This window comes from Octodon degus, unplaced genomic scaffold (assembly GCF_000260255.1).
Source record: "Octodon degus isolate 3935 unplaced genomic scaffold, OctDeg1.0 scaffold00457, whole genome shotgun sequence".
Lineage (NCBI taxonomy): Eukaryota > Metazoa > Chordata > Mammalia > Rodentia > Octodontidae > Octodon > Octodon degus.
Window position 1 is genome coordinate 117,650 of NW_004525033.1, and position 16,150 is coordinate 133,799.

At 35.6% G+C, this 16,150-nt stretch overlaps 1 protein-coding gene across 1 annotated transcript in view; it reads left to right on the forward strand.

Annotated features, from left to right (window-relative positions):
- The window catches only part of LOC101575834 (cytochrome P450 3A9-like), a 59,283-nt gene that overhangs the window by 16,939 nt on the left and 26,194 nt on the right, over nt 1–16,150 (forward strand). Inside the window, exons 3-7 of the mRNA XM_023708681.1 lie at nt 1,650–1,702; nt 2,786–2,885; nt 3,997–4,110; nt 4,361–4,449; nt 6,069–6,217. Coding sequence (XP_023564449.1) covers nt 1,650–1,702; nt 2,786–2,885; nt 3,997–4,110; nt 4,361–4,449; nt 6,069–6,217 — 505 coding nt within the window. The remainder of the gene's footprint in view (nt 1–1,649; nt 1,703–2,785; nt 2,886–3,996; nt 4,111–4,360; nt 4,450–6,068; nt 6,218–16,150) is intronic.

Genomic DNA, 16,150 nt, shown 5'->3' on the forward strand with positions numbered 1-16,150 from the left:
TATGCATAACTACAAGATAGTCCGTTTACATCCCCTTTTTTGTTTAGTTTTTTTTCAGAGATGGGTATTCCATTTCCATGTAAATACTTCAGGTGCATATATTCAGCAAAATAATCCAATGTAGTCCAGTAGTCCATAATAGGATTGGGTTATCCATAGGACTGGCAATGTCAGAAATTCTTGACCTGAGCCTTTTACAGCTCAGCATATTTTAATGTGGCTTTACTTTTTATACCTCATTTTTATACTTCCAGAATTGTTAAGCACAGGATAAAACAAGACCTATATAACCAAAATGTAACTTCTGTATCTGACAAGGTCAGTCAAAGTCCTTCATGATTTACCCTGAATCTCTGTACTGTAGTTTGTAGATCCTTTATCAGTGTCAGCTATGGGGATGAGTCATGGCCATTGCTTGACCAGTTTGATCTCTGTGAAAGCTTGAGAGAATGTTTTCTCTCCATGTTACTCTCTTTGAGCACACACTACATCATTGATCACATTTCTCTGTGACCCCACAATTATCTTGATCAGAAAATTTGGAATACCACTGAGTTACAGAATTTAATCTGCTTTTTCTACTCACTATATATTTCAGTAAATTCAGGTGTAGAATAAGAACCATCTATATTATACTGTATTTCTTTTCCTTAACAAGCAGCACTGTATGTGTGCATTTGAACAGAGAATGGAGATAATTGAGGATGGGTCTTAGCTACAATGCTGCTTTGAGCTTGACCCCTTCTCTCTCACTAGTCAGATTTTCCCTGGTCCACATACAAAAGGCCAAAAGAAGTCCTTGAGTGAAGGCTGTGCTTTAACAGCATTTCCTTTTCCAAGAAACTGGGATTATCTCTCAGGTCATATTTTCATAATGAATGGCTTTGCCTAATTACTGACTCAGAGTTTCCTCCATCATTTCCCTCAGAAAATGCAATCTTTAGCTTCATCATTCCTACATCATTTAATAGATGCACCCAGTAGTCAACATGTCTGCTATCTACTTTTTCTTTGTTTAAATTCATGGATGCAATTTACAACAGGAGGATTGGGTTCTGTATCATGGAGTGCAAACCATGCCAGTGTTTAGTTTGCTTCTCTGTGTGTAGAATTGGCATCTGCCCATCTTTCTATGATAAGCTGAAGCATTGACTAATTTTTTCAACATCCAAAGGAAACTCAATGACTGTGCCTCTGTGTTCATGGAAGGGATGACTCAGAGCTACATAATTTTATTTGTTTTTAATATTTTGGTTTTTCTGAGACCAGCTCTCACTATTCATTTCAGGATAGCCTCAAAGTCACACAACCCTCCTACCTCAACTTCCTGAATGGTTGAATTGTAGACATATGCCACACATCCTGGCAACTCCAGAGTTTAGAAACAACACATGCACAATAAAAATTCCTTGGGGAATTTCTTAAATTTGATACAGAAGAATAAATAATTTTTCTTAAAACTCTAATTCTCCATGGCATATATTTCTTGTCTCTCATTTTCTATTTAGATATATGTAAGTGCCCATATTTTCTACCTACAAGGGAAGGATAATCTGATTTATTGGGTTTCCATGCATTCTGTCCACAGTGAAACATGTGTCCACTTCATTTTGTACAGCAATGAAATCATAGTTTCATTGTCTTCCCAGGGTCCATGGCTGTTTTATACAGAGTGTCGTAAAAAGTATGGAAAAATTTGGGGGTGAGTATTCAGGAAAATTCCAATGGGTAAACTTGTGAAGGAGATATTCTTTGAAATGAGGACAAAGTCGGCAATCAACTCTGAGTCTTAAGGTCCACAATATAATTAGGTTGAGAACACCTTGAGTTTTTATTTTTGTGGTGTACCTAGGTAAATACACAGATATTTTCTTCTCTGCTTCATTCTTATGGCTGTGAGGTCAAGATGTATTTCTTCCTCCCCCTAAAGGTTTGTGTCCTTAGTGATTATGGAGTAGGGTGTGATTCCTTTGAAACCACTCTATCCTTTCAGAGATACTGTAGGTTTACAGAGATATGAAAGAAGTGGTATCATGACATTTGTTGCATAAGCTCATGGGGTAAAGCTTCCCATTTTCTTACTCTGCCCTATTCACTTATCAGTCCTCAGAATCCCCAGAACTATCCAGATGGTTCTGCTGATTTCACACAGCCCATCATAACCTTGTGACACAATGGCAATAGATTACAGCCTTAGATATTCACTGACACAACTCCCACTCTCTATGTACCTTTGATACTTATAAGCACTCCAACCTTTGGGGTTTTCTTTTATTTTTTGTTTTAAAGAGAGACAAAAATAATGAAAAAGATACAGAATTGTATAGAAATTATATCAGTTGGAATACTAAAATAGTTAAAGTTAAAGTTTTGCTCATGTTGGAGAGTGAAATGAAAGCATTGCAAATACTGTGCCACTACTGAACTCCACCCAACCTTAACTCCGAAATAAACACAGGAAAAACTTCATAGCTGCAATAACCATATCTATTCCACCTGAACTTAAGAACATTCAAAAAGTCATTCCTAATTATGATGTTTTAAAAGTTATTTTGTCTTTAATGCCTATTCTTCATATGAGCTACATTGATTTTGGTTCTGTGAAGAGTTGAGGACCCCCAGTAGTCACAAAGTCTAACCCGAAAAGAGCAGTTCCTGTTGTGTATGGTTTGTAAGGCATGTCCATTTTTATTGTGTAAGAATCAAAATCCAGGGATTCCTGGGTAGGGGACAAGTTCTAAAGTCTAGCATTATATGTTAAATCATCTCTGCTTTCTCAAAACAGGCTATATGAAGGTAGAGAACCACTTTTATTAATTGCAGATCCAGATATCATCAAAACAGTGCTTGTCAAAGAATTTTACTCTGCCTTCACCAACCGCCGGGTAGGCATTCATGTTTCAAAAATGTACACCTCTCTTAATTATTAAACTCTGAGTCTAAAATCATTATATTTTTATAGTGGGTTATGAAAACAATGAACAGGGAGTTTCTTTTATTCTGGTTTTCCTATTGATAATGCTTTGCATAATTGTAACTTTTTGTCAATATGGTTAAAGGAGGGTTTTTTAAAAATTAATTTGAGTGAAGAACAAATAGCAATGAGACAGTTTCAAAACAGGTTAGTAAGAAAGTTACAATAGTTAATACATTGAATATGGTTATCTTCCTAGTAGTTATTTATAGTACAAGATGCAGATATGGTATCCTGTCCAAACACTATTAGTACAAATCTTTCTTCTCATTGAATTAAGAGAAAGTAGCAGTATACCTATCCTAACTATTTTGTATATGCAGACACGAAATGGTCCTTCATTTATATCCCCTTTTTTGTTTACTTTTTTCAAAGATGGGTATACCATTGCCATTTAAATATTGTAGGTACGTGAATTCAGCAAAATAATCCAATATAGTCCAGTAGTCCATAGTAGTTGTGGGTTTTCCATACGACTGGCAAAAATCAAATTGCACAGGTAATACTTGAAATGTTAAAGGAGATTGATACAAATGAAACACATAGCGTACTGACATTTCTTCATTTTAGTCCTGCAATCATTTTATGAGTGTAAGTGTGGGTAAACATGTGTGTTCATTTCTGTGTGTATCTCCAAGCAAATTCAACACAGGTGTGTAATTATGCAAACGTGAGCACAAACAATAGTTCTGTTCCTCCAGCATAAGTTTCCTTTTTCTAGTCTTTATTCATAAAAGGTTACATGTCTTCCATGTTTATTGTAAAGCTATACATTTCCCTAGAAAAGGATTCTGGAATATAAACGTTGAAACCATCCCAGACGACTGGGTGTCCCACACACACTCAGAGGATGTAAGGCACTTATGTAAAATACGTATTAAGCATCTGGCTCGGGACCTCCCACTTGACAGAAAATCACTAAATATTTCTTAAACAAGACATCGATATTCAACAAATCTTCTACAAGTATGCAACCTTTTTACACTTCTTTACAATGAAACATCTTTAACCTTGAACCCTAGCCGATTCGTCCAACAACCTTGATGAAAAACTCCATCAATGCACTTGAAGATGAACAGTGGAAAAGAATGCGGACATTGCTCTCACCCTCTTTCACCAGTGGAAAACTGAAGGAAGTAAGCATATATGAGGGTTTTTAATTGAAAATTTAAAGAATAAGTTTGTGGGAAAGTACAAAGGTCTTCATCTCTTTTTATGGGATAGCCTCCTGCAGATGAGCTACTAAGAATGAGATTTCCCTTTATGACCTAGGAAATATTACACAATTACTTACAAAATGCTATACATAGGTTCGTAACTCAGAATGCCTTGTATTTTGGGATTTGTGTGTGTGAAATTAGCTGAATATTATGCTTTTTTGCTTAGATGTTCCCCATTATTGAACAATACACAGATGTGTTGCTGAAAAACCTGAAGCGAGAAGCAGAGAAAAGTGCTCCCATATCTATGAAAGAGTAAGTTGCAGGACACCTGCTGGGCTTCTGAGCTCTATATGGGACCCTCCAGCTACCTGCCTGGGAGCTAATACCCCCCCTTCTGAGTTACTCCTGGGACAGATAAATTCATCTGTGAAAGACTGGACAAGTAATAAGCCTTCCAATTGTGGGAAGCTTCCAGTGGAAGGCAGGGTGCCTGGAGTAGAAAGATTTGACTTCCTTGTGCCTAGGAACCATGTTTATTTGAGCTGATTATTTGTCAGCTTGCATATTCTAAACAACATAATATGCAGTGAATGAAGAACAAATGCAATCCGAATGAAGGTATGAGTGTAAAGGATGGGCACAGTGAGAGAAGAAAGTACTTGGTATGGAGAGCAAAGCAATGGATGGGTGAGGAATGATACACTCTAAAATCATGAACAATCTAGACATTGTTATAATTTGTGTCTGGTTGTCCCCTCAAAGTCTCATGTAGCCATGGGAAGGTTTATAGAGTTTGTGATTAATTTTTAATTCAGTTCTGGGATTGTGGGTGTGAGTTCTACATTTGCCCTAAGGGGGATAATATGCATACAAATGTAAGGAGGAAAAAGAAGCTAGCTAGCTTCCTCAGCTGCTGCCACTCCCTTTGCACTTTGCTATTCTCCTAATGGCATGTTACATGGCCCTCTTCCATGTACCACTATTCTTCAGAGCAGCAAAATATGGACTGAAACCTCCACTAACTATGAGCTGAATAAACTATTCCTTCTTTAAGTTTTGGGGAGGTGTATTTTGTCCCAGAAATGAGAAGACAGTAACCAAGACAAACCTCTTCATGATTTTTCTAAAGATGCTCAAAGTACTCTAAATATTGCCCTTTCCCAGTACTTTTTCTTGTAGGGCAACCATAGCATTTCTTATGTCAATATGGGATTTTTGACTTATGAAGGACGATCAGGTTCAACTCCTATAGCAGGTTTAAATATGGGCATCAGTGTTGTACTGACATTATTTTTTAACCAAGATTATTATTGGGTTTCATATTCTATTTCATATTCTACAAGAACAATTCTTTTCTTTGGAAACATCAGATCTCAGGAGCTAGGAAAGTGCAGGACTGTCAGAAGACTGAACAGAAATTTGGAGGGTGGAACTGTTTTACTGGGATCTCAGAACCTTTTGCTGCCATTGAGAGATGTCCTGAAAAGGAGTGTAGTTGTGGCACAGATTGCACATCTAGGAGAAATCTATATCAGTGTCACCCTTTTTGACTCACTTAGAAAGAGATATTACTTTCCCTTTGTGCTGCTGATGCATTGTGCTCACATCTGTTCTCCACATTCCATACACATTGCCCATATTTTTGTGATTGGCTCTTTGTCACTGGCTGAACTGCTTGCATGCCAGTATGGGTGTAACTCACCTTAGTGTTCTCAACACCCTAGCACAAGGGCACACTCGACCCCAATAAGTACCCAGATGGAGTGTAGGGGTGGCATAAAGTAATCAGATGACATAGCAGGAAGGTTTGACAGTGTCTGGACCTATGATTTTGTTGACAGTTTTGAATTCATTCCCACATCCATGAGCTCATGAGCCTGAAGGAGCGAAAAACTGCACAGATATTTATTTCTATTTGTTTATCTACTCAGGATCATGGGGGCCTATGGTATTGATGTGATCACTGGCATATCATTTGGAGTAAATGTTGACTCCCTCAACAACCCAGAAGATCCCTTTGTGGAGAAAGTGAAGAAGCTTCTAAATTTAGAGCCTTCCAATCCATTGATTTTCTTAGGGTGTAAGTACATTGTTTCTTTCTTCTTCCTTTTTTGCAAAGAATAGGTTTATTTAGGTTTGCATGACATGGCATATATGTTACCTGCTTAAAATACATATTAATATTTTTAGCATCATTGCTGTCCAAAGAAGAATATTATTGTCAACTCAGAAACTTTGTTCTTTATTATTTTTTCCTCCTAATCCCCTCGCCAAAAGCAAGCACTATGTTGTTTTATTTCTGTACTTTTATGTTTTATACACACTTCCTATGAATAGAATCATAAATGTTCTTTTTTCAAGTTGGAATATTTCATTTAGTGACACATTTTCAATAAAATGTGAACCAATATTTATTTTTTAGACACACAGCACTCTGTTGTATAGATATAACAGATTTTACTTATCCATTGATCACTTGATGGATGTTGGACATCTTTTCCCATTTTGACTGTCATGAATAATACTGTTATGAGAAATTTCTGACAAGATCCTGTTTGGACACCTAGTTTAATGTTTCTGGGTGAATGGTTAGCAACAGCATTGGTGAGTTATAAAAAATTCTGTGTGTTAGACAACTGATGAATATTTTCCATAATTGCTGCAACACATTCTTTTCCTACCAGGATTGTACAAATTCACACCCAACACTTTAGATTCCCATGAACGGATTGCAATCATGGTAGTGTGTGAAGTGGTATAGCTCTAAGGTTTTGATTTACATCCTCATGAATTGATCATACTGTGCAACTTTGGTTATTGCAATACATTCTCTTGATAAATGCCTGTGAAATTCTTTGCTAGGTCTACTATTTGTGTTTTTGTCTTTGAAATTCAATATTTCACTACATCTTCTACTCAGTTTTTTGTTACCAGATATATTACATGTTCTGTTTTTCTGCCATCTGTAAATAGCTTTTTGTGTCCGTACATATTTATAGCACATATTGCTTAAATTTCTTCTGGGAAATTAGCACATGTGCATAGTATGTCTTTTTCATATTTTAATAAACTATTTTTATTAATATGAGACTTATGATATCTTTAAACAATAAGTTTTCTCATTTTCTCATGTACTCTTTGTGTTCCTTTTTAAGAATACTCTTCCTTTTGTTTTAGACATCTTTCATTTTGCCAGTTACTCTCTGTTTATTTAATTTTTCTTGCTGCTAATGTATATGATACTTTTACCCTAATGTTTTTTTCAGTGATTTCTTTATTGGTGAAGTTATTTTTTTGGTGTTGATTTTTTGTATTCTGCTACATTACTTCTTTTGTTGAATATTTTTAAGGGTCTTTTAGTGATTTTTCAACATTCCATGAATAGGATTACATCTGCTGCAAATAATGAAAAAACTCACCCTTTTTATTTCACTTGTCTATTTACTTTTTGGTAAGTTTTGCATGCTACTTTCAGCAGTAGGTATTATAGTAGACATCACTGCCTTACAGATACAATGCTCAGATTTTCCTCACTTAATATAACGTTGGCTAGAAAAGTCTCTTAAATTATTTTGTCAGATTGTGATAAGAACATTATATGCCTATTTTTTTAATGTTTCTTGTCTTGAAAGCATGTTGGCTTTCTTAAAGGCATTTTCTGCATCTATTAAGATCATTTAATTTTTGTCTTTACTTTTTGTATTAGGTATTACACTTAAAGACGTGGGTGTGTAGAACCATTCATTCTTGCTTACCTACATGAAGGGTACTTGTTCATGATGTTTTTCATGAACATTTGCATTCTGTTTCCCATTATCACGTTGGGGATTTTTGCATTCATGTTGGTTAATGAAGTTGGTATACAGATCTTTTCTTAGATGAATCTTTGTGTGCATTTGGTATTAGGGTAATTGTAGCCTCCAAGAATGATTTTAAAAACTTGCCTTATATCCTTATAGTAGCTTCTGTTTGGATTGTTGTTTCTCTATAATTTTTTTTAAATTTTGCTGTACACACACACAAACACACACACATATTAATTTCATTGAGAAAAATTTCAACGAGACAGTTTCAATACAGGTTGGTAAGAGAGTTACAAAAATTAATACATTGCATATTCTTGTATTTGTAGTAGTCATTCAGAGCACAAGATGTAGATATGATATCCTGTCCAAACACTATTAGTACAAATCTTCCTTCTTATTGAATTAAGTGAAAGTGGCTATATATCTATCTTATTTTGTATATACAGATACAAAATTGTCCTTCATTTATATCTCCTTTTTTGTTTAGTTTTGTCAGAGGTGGGTATTCCATTGTCTTCCAAATATTGTTGGTGCATGAATTTAGCAAAATATTCCAATACAGTCGAGGACTCCACAAAAGTAGTGCGTTATATACAGGACTGGCAATGTCCAAATCTGTTGACTTGAGCTTTCCAAAGCTTTGCATATTAACATGGCTTCACTTTTCATTACTTGTTTCTACACTTTTCTACTGGATGCTTAAGACCAAGTAAAGGCAAGACCTATATATAAAGAAATGTAACTTTTGTATCTGACAAGATCAGTCAAGTCCCATCAGGACTTGTCCTGAAACCCTATACCACACTTTGTAGGTCCTTTGTTGGTGTTAGCCATGTGAATAAGTCATGGCCATTGCTTGACAAATTTTCTCCCTCAGAAAGCCTGAAAAAATGTCTTCTCTCCATGTAACTCTCGTTAGGCACACATTACATCATTGGTCACGTTCCTCTGTGGTCCCATAATTTCCTTGATGGGAAAATTTGGGACACAACTGAGTTAAATGATAGTACAGTATAGGTTCTCCTATTTCCTGAGTCCTTATGGACCTTGAAAGGCTAAGGCCAAAATGTTGGCTGTCTTTGAAATCCTTACTTTTCTCTAATTTTGGTCTGCAAACTTAGGCAGTTAGCCCTCCAGAAGAGAAGCCTACTATTATTCTAAAACATATGCAGTTGGGTTTAACCTCACTATGTGTCTGAATATCAAACATCTGAGGCATAAGATAGGACACATATTTTCTATCAAGAATTTACGTGTTAAACGTTAAGTATCTACAGAATATGGAAAATGAATTTTAAAAATTAAAAATAATATTAATAAACACCTACATATTTTTGCACAGAAAATTAGAAGTCTAACCATATAAAGCATTGTAGCAAGACAGTATTATGACTTTTTTTCTTGTCTCTTTTCATTTATTGCTCTTTTTTTTTAACAAAAATAACATTTACTTGAAATACAGTCTGGCAATAATTGGTGTGTCAAGACAAGCATTGCATACTTAGAAGACCCAAATGACAGGCATTCCGAGTATGACCCCACTACTACACATTGCTATCTTCAGTGCAGTTGCTTAGTTCACAGGTATAAACATATATAGTTAGTCAGGGTGAGAATCCCACCAGGTAACTTCTAATTTCAACAACCCGCTGCTACTTCTCAGGATCATTGCCTTACCCATTTAGTGCATATAAATGTATGGCTTTCCCCTGTCATGTTTTATGGTTTTTCTACTTGATTTCTCTTCGTTGCCTAATCCTCAAGTTCTCACTACCATTTTAATTGTGGTATATCACCCTATTTGTATTTCTTCTTTTGAGTTCTTATATAGGGAGACTATATAAAATTTACACATATGGGTCTGATTTATTTCCCTTATGAGTATACCTTCAAGTGGAATCCACTTAAATATAAATGCTTAGAGTTTATCATTCGTTATAACTGAGTATTAATCCATTGTATAAAAATATCACATCTTCTTCATCCATTCCTCAGGTGACGGGCATCTTGATTGTTTCCAAGATTTGGTTCTCACAAATTTGCTGCTAGAAACATAGTTACACATATAACACTATGATATGACATTTTCAGTTCCTCCAGAAAAATGGCCAATAAGGGGATAACTGGCTTGAATGGGATTTCCCTTCCTACTTTTTTAAGGAGTACCCACATTGATATCCATAATGGTTTCACCAGTCCACATCCCCAACAATAGTGGAGAAGGGTTCATTAACACCACATCCTCTCCAACATTTGTTGTTCGGTGATTTGTTTATCATAGCCATTTTTTTCTGGGGTGAGATGGTATCTCAGTGTGTTTTAATTTGCATTTCGTGGATGGCTAGTGATGTGGAGCATTTTTTCATACATTTATTCACTTCTTTACTTTAGTCCTCTGAGAAGTGTGTGTTCATCTCGGATGTTCCTTTCCAGATTTGGTCTCAAATTTTGGAGGGTTAACATGTTTTAGTTTTTTAATAAAATCTAGAGAGAAGACCTTTGTCTGAGTGTTTATTACTTAGGATTATTTTCCAAATTAGTGAGTTGTCTTTTCATTTTGTTGATAATTTTTTTGATGTGAAAAACTTCTCAATAAGAGGAGGTCTCAATTTTTAATTCTTCCAAGTGTGTTCCGTAAGCTTTGATTTTTGTTCATGAACAATTTGCTTACACCTATGTCTTGTGTTCCTCCTACTTTCTCTTCCAGAAGATTTAGTGTTTCTGTTTTAATGTTTAGATCTTTAATCCATTTTTACTTGAGTTTAGTGCATGCTGATAGACCTGGTTAAGTTTTAGTTTTTGGCATGTAAAGACCCAGTTTTTCCAGCACCAATTTTTAAAGAGGCTATCTTTCTTCCAGTAAGCATATTTGGCCCCTTTGACGAAGATCAAGTTGCTGTGTGTGTTCATAGAGGTTTCTGCATCTTCTAATCTATTCCTTTCACTCTTAAGTCTATTTGGTTGCCAGTACCATGCTGATTTTAACACAGTAGCTTTGTAGTATAATTTCACCTCAGGAACTGTAATGCCTGTTACCTTGTCTTTGTTGCCCATGATTGCCTTTAGTATTCTAGGTCTTTTCTGGTTGCAAATAAATTTTAAGAATGATTTCTCAGGGTCTGGGAGGTATGTTACTGGTAGTTTGATAGGGACTGCATTAAATCGGTAGAACAATTTTTGGAGTATGGCCATCTTCACAATGTTGATTCTTTCTATTCGGACCAGGGAATATTTTTACATTTTCTGAATTCCACTATGATCACTTTTTTTCAGAGTACTGTAATTTTCCTTGAAAAGATATTTGACATCTTTATGTAGATTAATTCCATGGTATATCATTTTCCTCTGTGCTATTGTACAAGGTATTGTTTCTCTAATTTCCTTCTCAGTATGTTTGTTATCTGGTAGAGGAATGTTATTGACTTTTCTGTATTAACTTTGCATCCTGCTATGTTACTGAATTTGTGTATCAATTCTAGTAGCTTCTTGGTGGCATTGTTTTGGTCTTCCTATTAAAGTATCATGTCATCTTCAAAAAATGATAATTTAACTTCTTTACCTATTCTTATTCCTTTTATTTCTTTCACTTTTTAGCAGCTTTAGCTAATAATTCCAGAAGTATGTTGAATACGAGAGGTGACAGAGGATAACCTGGTCTTGTACCAGATCAGAGAGTAAAATATTTCATTTTTCCCCATTTCAAATAATATTAGCTGTTGGGTTGTCATAAATGGCTTTTTATCAGATTGAAGTAGACGGCATCTATGACAATTTTCTTTGAACATGAATGAGTGTTGCACTTTATCGAAAGCCTTTTCTGCATCAATTGAGATGATCATATGGCTTTTAGATTTCGCTCTTTTGTATTACATTTTTTGATTTTCAAATATTGAACCATCGTTGCATCCTTGCAATGAATCCTACGTGTTCATGGTGTATGATATTCTTCATGACTTACTGTATTCTATTTGCTAGGATTTTATTGAGGGTTTTGCATCCTTGTTCATGAGTGAGATTGGCCTGTAGTTCTCTTTTTTAGTTGCATCCTTCCCTGGTTTTGGTATCAGTATAGTACTTGCCTCAAGGCATGATTTTGGGAGGATTGCTTCCTTTTCAAATTCACTTAAGAGATTGAGGAGTATAGGCATTATATCGTGCGTAAATTTCTTGTAGAATTCAGCTGTGAGGGCTGGTGAGATGGCTCAGTGGTCTAAAGCACCTACTTAGAACACGCTTAGGAAAGCACAGGGACCACGTTTCAATCCCCCAGCACCACATGCCAGCCAGTCCCACCCCCTGGTGGGCTGAGCTGCCCCCCCACATGAATAAATTTTAAGAAAAAAAAAAAGAATTCAGCTGTGAATCCATCAGAGCCTGGACTTTTATTTGTTGATAGGCTTTTTATTACATTTTGTATTTCACTGTCTGTTATTGGGCTATTGAGATTTGTTATATCTTCTTGATTCAAATTAGTAATTTGTACCTTTGTCAGAATCTGTCCAATTCTTCTGTGTCTATTCTGTGAGAGTAAAGGTTCTCAAAGTAGCTCTTGGTGATCTTTTCAATTTCCACTAGGTCTGTGGTAATTATACACTTTTCATATCTTACTGCTTGTATTTAAATTTTTCCTTCCCTCTTTTTGATGAGGTTAGATGCAGTCTTATCGATTGTATTTAATATTTTAAAGAACAAGCTTTTTGACTTATTATTTCTTTTGAACTGTTTTCTTCTACTCAGTTAAATTAATTTCTGTTGTAATTGTCATGATTTCCTCCCCTATTTTGGCTCTGGGTTTGGTGTGCTCTTCCTTTTCTGGACGTTGGAGGTGCACCATCAGGGTTTTTATTTGTTCCTATTCTGTTTTCCTAATATGTGAGTTCGCAGCTATACATTTCTTTCTGAGAACTGTTTCATCGCATCCCATATATTCTGATAAGAAATGTTCCACTTTTTATTGAATTGTACATATTGGTGAATTTCTTTTTTTCTGCATAATTGTATTGATAAAAAAACAGCAATGAGACAGTTTCAAATCAAATTGGTAGGACAGTTTCAATAATTAACACCTTGTATACATTCTTCCTAGTGGTTAATTGCTGTACAAGATGCAGACATGATATCCTATTTACAAACATCATCAGAACAAATCACTCAATTCATTAAGAGAATGCAACTATATATCTATCCTAACAATTTTGAATACACAGATACAAAAGGAACAGTCATTTGTATACACTTTTTTTGTTAAGTTCTGTTATTTGAATATTATAGGTACGTAAACTCAGCAAAATATTCTCAAAGAGTCCAGTAGCCTGAATAGAATTGGGTCTTCCACATGACTGGAAATGTCAGAAATTTTTGACCTGAGTCCCCTACAGCTCAACATAACAGCATGACTTTACTTCTTATAATACGTTTTTATACATTTCTGTGGGATGGGTAAGACCACGGTAAAGCAGGACCTATGCAACAAGAATTGTAGTTTTGGGGTCTGATAAGGTCAGGGAAAGCCCCTTAGGACTTATCCTGAGATCCTGTACCTCAGACTGTAGAACCTTTGTCATTGTCAGCCATGTGAATGAGTCACGAACATTGGCCAATGTGCTCTCTGTGAAAGTCTGAGAGAATGTTTTCTCTCTATGTGACTCTCATTAGGCACACTCTACATCATAGTTCACTTTCTTCTTTGGCCCCATAATCTCCTTCATCAGAAAACTGGGGAAACTACGGAGTTGCATGACCTTACAGTACAAGTTCTCATGTGTCCTGAGTATCAATTGACCTTGGAAGGCTAGGGTCAAAATGTTGGTTTACCTTTCAGCCCTCCTTTTTCTCTAATTTTGGTCTGCAAACAAAGGTTGTTAACCATCCAGAAGACAAGCTTATTGTTATTACCATACAACTTAGGTTGTTAACCTTAAACTCACTATCTCTCTGCATTTCAAACATCTTAGACAGAATATGGAACAGATATTTTTCATCAAGTATTGATATGTTGAACTTTAAGTCCCTACAGAATATGAGAAAAAAACTTTTAAAAATTAGAATATATTTTAAAAAGAGGCATAAATCATTATATTCTTCTTTTTTGTTTGTTTGTTTGTTCGTTTTTATTTTTTTAAGTTTTATTGATAAACAGATAGCAATGAGAAACTTTCAAATCAAATCAAAAGTACAGTTTCAACAAATAATACACTGCATATATTCTTCTTAGTGGTTAATTGCTGTACAAGAAGTGGACTTGTGATATTATTTACAAACACCATTAGAACAAATCATTCTATTCATTAAGAGAATGCAACTATATATCTATCCTAACCACTTTGAATACACAGATACAAAATGGACATTCATCGGTATACCCCATTTTTTCTAAGTTCCGTTATTGAAAATTATAGGTGTGTAAACTCAGCAAAATATTCTAAAAGAGTCCAGTAGCCCATAATAGCATTGGGTCTTCTGTTTTACTGGCAATGTCAGAAATTATTGACCTGAGTCCTCCACAGCTCAACATAACAGCATGGCTTTATTTCCTATATTTCGTCTTCATACTTTTCTACTGGATGGCTAAGACCAAGGTAAAGCAGGACCTGTGCAACAAGAGTTGTGGCTTTTTGGTCTGAGAAGGTCAGTGAAATGCCCTCAGGATTTATCTTGAGATCCTGTACCTCAGATTGTAGAACCTTTGTCAGTGCAGCCATGTGGATGAGTCACGGCCATTGCTTGGCCAATGTGCTCTCTGTGAAAGCCTGAGAGAGTGTCTTCTCCCCATGTGATTTATATACTTCTTATGTTTACACATAAGTCAAAAAAACTCACAATATACACCCTTGAAGCAGGACAGACCCACAATAATCATTTTCCTGTCTCTTGCTTTCATTTACCAACCTCATCTTTTTGAACCATCAACCTGAGAGACAACATAGCAGCAACTGGCATGTCATGGCAAGCAGCCCATATTCAGAATACCAGAATGACAGGCACTCCAAACATGAAACTACTATTACAAATTACCATCTGCAGTGCAGTAGCTTAGTTCACATGTATCAATATATATAGTTAGTCAGGGTGAGAATCTTTCCAATTAACTGCTAGATTAAAAAATCTTCTGAAGATTCTCAGGATCATTGTGTTGCCCATCTTATACAGATAACTGTATGGCTTCACATATATATTTCCTAGCTCTTCTCCTTTCCCTCTCTTGATTAGTTAGTCCTTGCGATCCTGCTTTCCTTTTACTTGTATTATATATTTCTATTTGTATTTCTTCTTTTGAGTTCTTAAACTAGGGAAACTAAATGATATTTACGCATGTGTGTCTGGTTTATTTCACTTATGAGTATATATTCAAGTGGCATCCACTTCAATGTAAAGGCATCGAATTTATCATTCTTAACAGCTGAATAATACTCCATTGTGTAAAAACACCACATCTTTTTCAACCATTCCTCAAGTGACGGGCATCTTGGTTGTTTCCAAGGTTTGGCTATAACAAATTGTGCTACTATAAACATAAGCACACACATATCACTATGATATGATGTTCTCAGATCCTCCGGGAAAATTCCCAGTAGTGGAATAAATGGTTTAAATCAGATTTCCAGTCCAAATTTTCTAAGGAGTCTCCACACTGATTTTCATAACGGTTGCACCAGTATACATTCCTACCAGCAGTGGAGAAGGGTTCCTTTTTCCCCACAGCCTCTCCAACATTTGTTGTTGGGTGATTTCTTTATGATAGCCATTATTTCTGGGGTAAGAGGATACCTCAGTGCTGTTTTAAATTGCATTTCGCTGATGGCTAATGATGTGGAGCCTTTTTTCATATATTTATTTGCGTCTTTAATTTCATCCTCTGAGAAGCTTGTGTTCATCTCGGATACCCACTTCTGGATTGGGTCTTCAAATTTTGGGGCCCTAGTGTTTTTTTAGTTATTTATAGATTCTAGAGAGCAGACCTTTGTCTGAGTACTTATTTGTTATGATTTTTCCAAATTTGTGGGTTGCCTTTTGACTTTGTTGGTAATTTCTTTTGATGTGCAAAAGCTTCTCAGTAAGAGCAGGTCCCAGTTGTTAATTTTTTCAGCTCTTTCCCTTGCGATTGATTTTTGTTCATAAACTCTTTGCCCATCCCTATATCTTCAAGAGTTCCTCCTACCCTCTCTTCCAGGAGATTTAGAGTCTCTGCTTTATTGTTTAGATATTTA